Source organism: Labeo rohita, chromosome 8, assembly GCF_022985175.1.
Source record: "Labeo rohita strain BAU-BD-2019 chromosome 8, IGBB_LRoh.1.0, whole genome shotgun sequence".
NCBI classification, from domain to species: domain Eukaryota; kingdom Metazoa; phylum Chordata; class Actinopteri; order Cypriniformes; family Cyprinidae; genus Labeo; species Labeo rohita.
The window spans coordinates 21784955-21794511 of record NC_066876.1 but is presented as its reverse complement, the minus strand read 5'-3'; the positions used below and the strand labels follow the sequence as shown (position 1 = coordinate 21794511).

The 9557-nt window shown below is 32.6% G+C and overlaps 1 protein-coding gene across 1 annotated transcript; it reads left to right on the top strand.

The window, feature by feature from the left end:
• Positions 1–1424: 1424 nt before the first annotated feature.
• On the top strand, positions 1425–9191 carry lrrc47 (leucine rich repeat containing 47). Its single transcript, XM_051117457.1, has 7 exons — positions 1425–2044; positions 3478–3945; positions 4059–4175; positions 6089–6204; positions 6591–6693; positions 7667–7756; positions 8670–9191. The coding sequence occupies exons 1-7, from the start codon at positions 1463–1465 to the stop codon at positions 8889–8891; spliced, it is 1698 nt and encodes a 565-aa protein (XP_050973414.1). The 5' UTR covers positions 1425–1462; the 3' UTR covers positions 8892–9191.
• Positions 9192–9557: the final 366 nt, after the last annotated feature.

The following is a 9557-nucleotide window of genomic DNA, read 5'->3' as shown; positions in this document are numbered from 1 at the left end:
CGTTCACTTCCGCACACTGACTCCTGTTCATTTCTATGTACAGTAATTTTGTTAGAAAGTCTACCCTGGTTGAAGTTCGTGTCTCCCATGCAGTGTTCTAAACGATATTAAAATATTTTTAGAATTTGTTATTATTATTATTATTATTATTTTATTATTTAAATATAATGTTTTACACTACCACTACACTGTCAAAAGTTTTTTCACGTTTTTTAAAGAGCTCTCTTCTTCTTACCAAGCCTGCATTTATTTGAGCAAAAGTAGTATTGTGAAATATTTTTACCATTTAAAATAACTGCTTTCCATTTGAATATATTTTAAAATGTAATTTATTCCTGTGATCAAAGAAAAAATGTCAGCATAATTACTCCAGTCTTCAGTGTCACATGATCCTTCAGAAATCATTCTAATATGCAAATTTGCTGTTCAAGAAACATTAATTCTTCTTCTTATTATTATCAATATTTAAAACATGGTTTAAATTTATCGATAATAAAGACAAAAAAAGTTACAAAAGATTTCTATTTTAGATAAATGCTGTTCTTCTGAATTTTCTATTCATCAAAAAACCTGACAAATTTATATATTTTTTAACATAATAATATTAATAATAATACATGTTTTAAAGCAGCAAATTAGAACATTAGAATGATTTCTGAAGGATCATGTGACTAAAATAATTATGCTAAAAAAATCAGCTTTGAAATCACAAGAATAAATTACATTTTAAAATATATTCAAATAGAAAACAGTTATTTTAAATAATAAAAATATTTCAATTTTTTACTGTTTTTGCTCAAATAAATGCAGGCTTGGTGAGCAGAAGAGACTTCTTTAAAAAACATTAAAAATCTTACTTTTAAAAAGTTAGTATAGTGTATATTTTCTCTACTATATATATTCGTTTTCCATTTTATTCACAAATTTCTCAATCTTTTATTATATTTAATATATATTCTATAATAGTTATTAGAATGTATATAAACATAATTCCATGATCAATATGTATGTGACAAATAATGTACCTTGAACGGTCAAGAATTGTATATTTTCTACATTTATTTTTTTATTTATATTTTATACAAATTGAATACCCCCACCCCCAAAATGACTACATCGCCACCTGCTGGTCGACGATGTAAGCTAAAGAAAGAATCAGTGAACAATTCTTTCAGATGAACGGATTCAAAAGATTCGAGTCACTTTAATGAATCAAAAATCCGGACTCCGTCGAAAGGGATGCTGGCTCTTGTAGTCTTTTATAATTTCTTTGGTTAGAAATGGTAGAGTTACCCTAAGAGAGCGTGTAAAATATTTCTATTAAAATATGTAATATCAAAATCCTAAATTCCAAATCCAATGCGTATTAAGAAAACTATATTTTAATTGGAAATTAATGCAAAACCGGCATCTTACTAAACTCTTCCGGGTTGCGTTCGCGTTCCGGGGTACGTTGGACAGCATGGCTGAAGAAAACAGCTCATTGAATATTTGGCCAGAAATAGAAAAGGCAGAAAAGGAGAACAGGCGTGAGCTGGTGCTTCAGGGTTCAGCGATTGACAAAAAGATCCAGAGCAGCGACGGACTTCACCCGCAACTTTATTCCCTCTCGCTCCTAAACTACCTGGAGATCAGTCAGTGTCCCAGTTTACATGAGATCCACGACAACATCAGACATCTGTCTCAACTACAGAGTCTTATCCTTTGCAGGAACAAGATCACCTCAGTCCCAAAAAGCATTGGTGATCTGAAGGCGATCAAAGTCCTGGATTTGTCTGTCAACCAGCTGCAGGCTTTGCCGGAGGAGATCTGTGCACTGAGCGAGCTCAACACTTTAAATGTCAGCTGTAACAGCATCACTGCTCTGCCGGATGGTCTGAGCAAGTGTGTGAAGCTCGCCAGCATCAATGTGTCCAAAAATGCACTCTCTCGGCTCCCAGATGACTTATGGTGCTCGAACCTGGAGCTCCTCAGCAGCATCATTGCATCAGAAAACGAGATCGAGGAGCTGAGCAGTGAGATTTCTAACCTATCTGCGCTAAAGGTGCGTTTCATGACACATTTACACTGTATGTGAATTGAACATGTGCAGTGGTTTAATAAATATAAATTGTGATTTTAAAAGTAATTCCAAATAGAATTGGTGCTATATTATGTACTCACAATTTATATTTATTATTAATCGTAGTAATTAATTGTAGGTGATGCAATTATGTACTTAAATTATTATTATTATTATTATTATTATTATTATTATTATGATATGGAAATATTTAAATCGGTGGTTGTAATGTATTTTTTAATATAATTAAATATTTGTTAAATAAATTAATTATTTATAATTAAATAAAAAAAATAGATAAGAATGTTAAATGGAAGCATGACATTGTTGCTTTCAGATTTTTGGACCTTTAAAATGTATTATTTATTTATCATTATTTATCATATTATTTATTTATCATTTATTAGTATAATATAAGTTATAATTAGTTGTGATTTTTAAAAGTAATTCTAAAGATTGTAGGCTGTATATTATGTACTTAAAAATTATTATTATTTTATATTGTGTATACAATATTATATTATTATTTGATATTTTAATAGTTTTAGTGTGATTTTTATGTTGATAATAGGCATATTTTTTATTTGTTTATTAAATTAAATTGTAATTTTATGTAATTATAAAGATTGTAGGCGGTGTATTATGTACTTAATAATAATTATAATAATTATTATTATTATTATTATTAAAAAATATTTAAATCTCTTTTTGTAATTAACTTTTTACTATTAAATAAATATTTTAAAATATATAAATTAATTAAAATGAAATACTTTTTTGTTAAATTAGAAACGAATACTAAATGGAAACATTTCATTGTTGCTTTCAGACTTTTGGGCCTTTAAAATGTAATGAGCACAGTTATTTATTTATCATTTATTAGTTTAATATCAATTATAATTAGTTGTGATTTTTAACAATAATTAAAAAGATTGTAGGGGGTATATCATGTACTTAAAATATTAATAATACATTTTTTATTATTGTTTGAAATACTATTATTATTTGATATTTTAATAGTTTTTTATGTGGTTTTTATGTGGATAACAGGCCTATATTTGTATTAAATTAAATTAAATTAGAATAAATTAAATTACATTATAAAGGATTGCTAAATGAGCATAGGCCTATTTATGTTGATAATAGGCCTATTTTTTCTTTATTAAATTAAATGCTAAATGGTTAAATTAAATTAGTTGTGATTTTTTTTAAGTAATTATAAAGATTGTAGGTGGTGTATTATGTACTTAAAATAATATTATGCATAATGCACAACCTACAGAATTCTTAAGAATTAATTTTAAAAAATCACAACAGATTGATTAAAATACAGGACATCACTGTATATTAATATGCAAGAATAATATTTAAAAAGCCTCATTTTTAGCATTATCTCATGCATCTCACTCTCTCAGGTTTTGGATCTCTCCAGCAACAAGCTCAAGGAGCTTCCATTTGAGTTGGCTGACTGCCCCAAGCTGAAAGAGACCAATTTTAAAGGGAACAAGCTGAAGGACAAAAGGCTTGAGAAGATGGTGAACGGCTGCCAGACTAAATCAGTCCTAGACTACCTGAGGGCAGGTGGGAGGGGAAAAGGGAAAGGCAAGCAGCCGGATGGAGAGGTGAGCGAGAAGCTTGACGGAGGCCGTAACGTCTCAAAGAAGAAAAGCGGTGCAAAGCAGAAAGGCAAAAAAGAAGCAGAAGAAGTGGATGAGCTTAATCGGATGGTTGTGAGAGTCCTGCATGTATCCAAAGCGCCCACGGAGATTACAGTCAAAGTTTCTGCAGGCATCAAGGATGTCCGGCCGTACATTGTGTGCTGCGTTGTAAAAGGCATGAACCTCAGACAAGGAAATGCACTCAAGCGATTTCTAGCTGCGCAGGTGACACAAGTTTTAACAAATATATCAGCCATCAAAACTCTTGTGTCCTGCCTGTGTATTTTTAAATTGGTTTTATATGAGCTTACGTAAATATCAGTGTATTCTGTCTGCAGACCAAACTTCACGATGAGATTTGTGCCAAAAGGACAACGGCAACTATTGCAACTCATGACCTGAGCTTGCTGAAGTCTCCTCTGTTGTATGACGTCAGGCCACCAGATACGCTGAAGGTAAAGGAGGAGCTTTATCAAATATTATGGTTTATAAATCCTTAATTCAACACAATTAAACAGTCTTGTTCTTTCACAGTCATAATTGTCCCAGTGCTTTGTTACGCAACTTGTCAATCAGAGCATCTCCACTAGTTGCATAACAGACAAACAATGCAGGAACAATGAATATTTAATAACCGTTGTTAATACACTTTTTATGAATGGCGGGAATCTGGTTTCAAAGCCACCAGCTGACTACTGACACAGAGAAGTCCCATAATCCTCAGATTTCAATAATAAATGAACAGTCCTTTTTCTCGCTGTTGTTTCTTTTGTGTTGACAGTGAATTCGGCACCTCTCTAAGAGGCCACAGGCGGTTGGATAATAGGATGTGTTACGTTGCTTCATTCTCATAATTGATGGTTTCATTTATATGCCGGAGAACAGGCTTAAGCAATAAACTAAGATACACTACCAGTCAAAAGTTATTGAACAGTAAGATTTTTAATGTTTTTAAAAAATGTTCTTTTGCTCACCAAGCCTGCATTTATTTGATCCAAAATACAACAAAAATATTTAATATATAATATATTTTATATATTATTTATATATTTTTGAAATAATTAATATATTTTAAGATGCAATTTATTCCTGTGATCAAAGCTAAATTTAAGCTGAATTTACTCCAGACTTCAGTGTTACATGATCCTTCAGAAATCATTCTAATATGCTGATTTGCTGTTCAAGAAACGTTTATTGTAATTATTATTATCAGTATTTAAAAGAACTGAGTACGTATTTTTTCAGGATTCTTTGATGAATAGATAGATCCAAAGGTCAGCATTTATCTGAAATAAAAAGCTTTTGTAACAGTCAAAGCTTTTTGGGGGGACATTTATAATGTTACAAAAGATTTCTGTTTCAGATAAATGCTGTTCTTCTGAACTTTCTATTCATCAAAGAAACCTGAAAAAAAATCTACAGTATTCTATTATTGTTTTCAACATAATAATAATAAATGTTTTTTGAGCAGCAAGTCAGAATATTTGAATGATTTTGGAAGGTTCATGTGACTGGAGTAATGATGCTAAAAATTCAGCTTTGAAATCAGAGAAACAAATTACATTTTAAAATATATTCAAATAGATTTTTTTTTTTTTTTTTAATTTTTTGAAATTTAGAAATTTTTTTTGAAATTGACCAGAAGAGAGTGAGAGTGACCAGAAGAGAGTTCTTTAAAATACATTAAAAATCGTACTGTTCAAAAACATTTGACTGGAAGTGTACATTTTATGCTATATTGTGAATATAGTGACAGAAACGTCTTCAGCTGACTATACTGACAATGCAGCACATTCTCAAGTGCTTTATTGAGTTGATAATAAAAAAAGACAAATTTTCATTAAAATATTGCTGCCAGGTCATTCTGTGTCAACTCGACCAGTGGTTCTTCAGACCTTTCTCTTTAAAAGAAAAAAAGTATCAGACACACATTTGGTTTTTTACCACTAAAAATGTAGAATGTAACAATTTACTCCTGGAGCCATATCGAGATCCCAGTATCTCTGAAACTGAAGCACGTAGGGCCAAAAAATTGTTAAAAAAATAGTTTTATGCCAAAAATCATTAGGATATTAAGTAAAGATCATGTTCCATGCAAATTTCCTACTATAAATATATCAAAACTTAATATTTGATACAAAATACTAAATATTGTCCTATCCTAACAAACCATACATCAATGAAAAGCTTATTTATTCAGCATCTCAGTTTCAGAAACTTGACCCTTATGATTGGTTTTGTGGTCCATGGTCACCTTTGGTTGATTTGACACCGAGTGATCCTGCCACATGAAAACATGCCTACTCCAGAGTAATATATATATATTTGCTATATGACAAAAAATGTATCATATTTTCAATGTCTGTAGATAGTTCCTCTGGGTCGTAAGGAGACGAAGGCAGCTGACCTGCTGAAACAACTTCAACAGGATGCAGATGAACTGAGAAAACAGAAAAAACGTCAAAACGTTTCAGGACTCCACAAGTAAGAGTGCATATTAAATACCTAATTTTATATAATATTAATAGTAGCAAATATTTAATATTATAATGACTTAAAGGGCACAATCTGTCAAGCGAACGAATGGTTTTGTGCAAAACTTAATCTAACATCATTTCCAATTCAAATGGTCTGTGTCATGCTCTCTGATTGCATTGTTTACTATCAACGCCCTTTCTAAGTGATCCGAAAAATATCCCTCGTTTGTCAGACACCTATCCTGTTGTTGTGGGTAATTGGTGTAATTTCATCCATGTAATCGCACTGACTGCACAGAACACTAAGTACAAATACTGAACTGTGACACAGAGAATTAATTCATTATTCAGCGTTTGATGGACGTATTCCCAACTTTTAATTCTTCAACCCAGATACCTTCAACTCCTTGACGGGAAAGCTCTGTACCCCTGCTTGGTTGACGCAGAGGATCACGTGATCTCGTTCCCACCAATCACAAACAGCGAGAGGACAAAGGTAATCTATGCAAATTAAGTGAAGTATGCAGAGGCTATTTCAGGTCAAGGTGGACGGCATAATCAACTTGACTGATTTTATAGCTTTATATGTTTTTTAAAATGACATTTTTTATTTCTTTATCTGAAACGACATTAAAAGTATTTCGTAACAACAATAAAATACAATATTAAAGCATGTAAAGCTATTATGCAAAGGATGTTAAAAGTATTTCATAACAACCATAAAAAACAATATTGAAGCAGTTATGGGATATTCATTCGTTCTGGTTAAAGGAGAAGTCCACTTCCAGAACAACAATTTACAAGTAATGTACTCGCCCTCTTGTCATCCAAGATGTTCATGTCTTTCTTTCTTCAGTTGTAAAGAAATATTTTTTTTTAGGAAAACCTTTCAGGATTTTTCTCCATATAATGGACTGCTATGGTGCCCCGAGTTTGAACTTCCAAAATGCAGTTTAAATGTGGCTTCAAACGATCCCAAATGTGGTTGTAAACAATCCCAGCCGAGGAAGAAGGGTCTTATCTAGTGAAATGTTTCATAAAAATAATTGCCAGCTCTCCATTGAAATGAATGGGATCGTGTCGCTTTGTCGCTGCCTGTCGCTTGTAGTGTGAAAAGGGCATTCTTCCTCGGCTGGGATTGTTTACAACCGCATTTGGGATCGTTTGAAGCCGCATTTAAACTGCATTTTGGAAGTTCAAACTCGGGGCACCATAGCAGTCCATTATATGGAGAAAAATCCTGAAATGTTTTCCTCAAAAAACAATTTCTTTACGACTGAAGAAAGAAAGACATGAACATCTTGGATGACAAGGGGGTGAGTACATTATCTGTAAATTGTTGTTCTGGAAGTGGACTTCTCCTTTAATATTTTATTAATTATTATTATAATTTTTTTTGTTCAAATTATTATTATTATTATATTTATTTTTTGCCAAACATCATTTTTAACAAACTTCTGTCTCTGCAGATAAAGAGGTCTACGCAAGAGCTGTTTTTAGAGGTGACGAGCTCCACCAGTCTGCAGATCTGTAAAGATGTCATGGATGCACTGATAATAGTAAGTAAAGTGTTTTGTTTTATATTATTTTTTCAGAATTTTGTTACAATTTTTCATTTGATATTTTTAAATATGTTTAATTTTGCATTTTGTCATTTGTCTTTGGGCTTATTTTTGTTTTCCTAGTGATTTGTACTAGCATTGCTGTGCTGTAAATAATGCGTAATATTTTATATGAGCTATCTGACTTACTTCAGTGAGGGCACTGATTTGAGTCTGCGCTGTAGGAGTGCAGGATTGGATAGCACTGTTATGCTATTTGACTGCACAGCTTTTGAATGCTGATACCCTTGTGGAAGAAATGAGCTCATCTTTCTGCACAGACACACACACTTGGTATACAGTGTCTCGGAGGCATTGCACCATCACATAATACAAGTGCAATTCAAGAGCCCCTGACTGCTGCTGATTTTATTAGTCAAGTTGTTTGTTTAATTAATGTTCCTAATTTATAGCAAAAATTTTGTTAGAAAAATCCTATTTTTTTTAGTTAGAAAAAATCGTCTGATGTAATGGAAAACTGTGAAATGTGACAAGGAAGATAAAACCTTGAAGCTGTGAGATTTACTCCACGATACAAATGACCTGTCCCACTTTCGCGCGTTCTTCTTTTACCACAGCTCAAATAACTACTGAATATTTTACCATAAAAGACACACTAAATAATCAGTGCCGTTAAATTGGTTATCAAGCTGGGTCATTGTATTCAGTTTATCAGCATTAATTAGCAATTATGCTATTACTAAGTGCCAAGGCAGTTGAAATACGTCCATTTTCACGTATCCAAAGGCATTTATACAAGCATTTTTTGTGGTTAGTAGCAGCCATGAGTGTTTATTAGCGTTTAGTGTGTTTAGTGTTCATTAGTGTAATACTCATACTGTTTTTCTGACTGTTCTTGTTTCTTTTTTAGAAAATGGCTGAGCTTAATAAATTAACCTTTGACGGAAAGGAGGACGTGGGCTTGGATGAAGAGACGGATGTGATTTCAGATCGTCCAGCAGAGGACCCGGCCTCCCCTGAGCTGACCGTGGTACAAGTGAAGGTCGTGGACGTAGATGGAAACCTTAAAGTGGTCTACCCATCAAAAACTGACCTGATGTCGGACACCAGCAATCTAACAGTCATCCGATAACAAAATTCATCTGTTGGTTTTCTTTCTAATTTTGTCATGCATTCACCCCTCTCCATATCGTTTTCTCTGTCACCAGATTAATACAGCAATTAAAACATTCATTCAAATATTGGTTGCAGTGGTTCTCATTGACACTCCTGTCTTTTGTATGGAAACCCATTTCCACCTTGGTGTAAAAAAATAACATTGATAGGGCAACTAGGGCTGCTCTCGACTAAAGATTTTTCTGGTCGACTAGTAATTGTTCATTTTAAGCATTAATTGACTATTAGTGACACGTTTATTAATATCCCATATAAATCATCATAATGAGCCTATAACATCTTACATAGCCTGATAAGCTCTTAAGCACACGCAAAAAAAGTTTGCCACAGCGCACCGGCAGATATAATAATCATAAATGTGTCAGAGAAAACACCAAGGAGACTGCATTAACATTTTAATAATTTATTGATAAACTAGTGCTTTCTTTGTTTTTGGCTTGTGAAGTCCATGACACTGACTAGTCATGTCCACAGTAGTTGATGCGCCTTTATGCATGTTTCATACGGATTACGTAATCAGAGAATATATGTTTTCTATTTGAATTGGTTCATTTAAAATAGACATTTCACAGAGTTTCGAAGTTTCACACTCAAGTTCACAGTGACCGAGATGGCAGAAAGC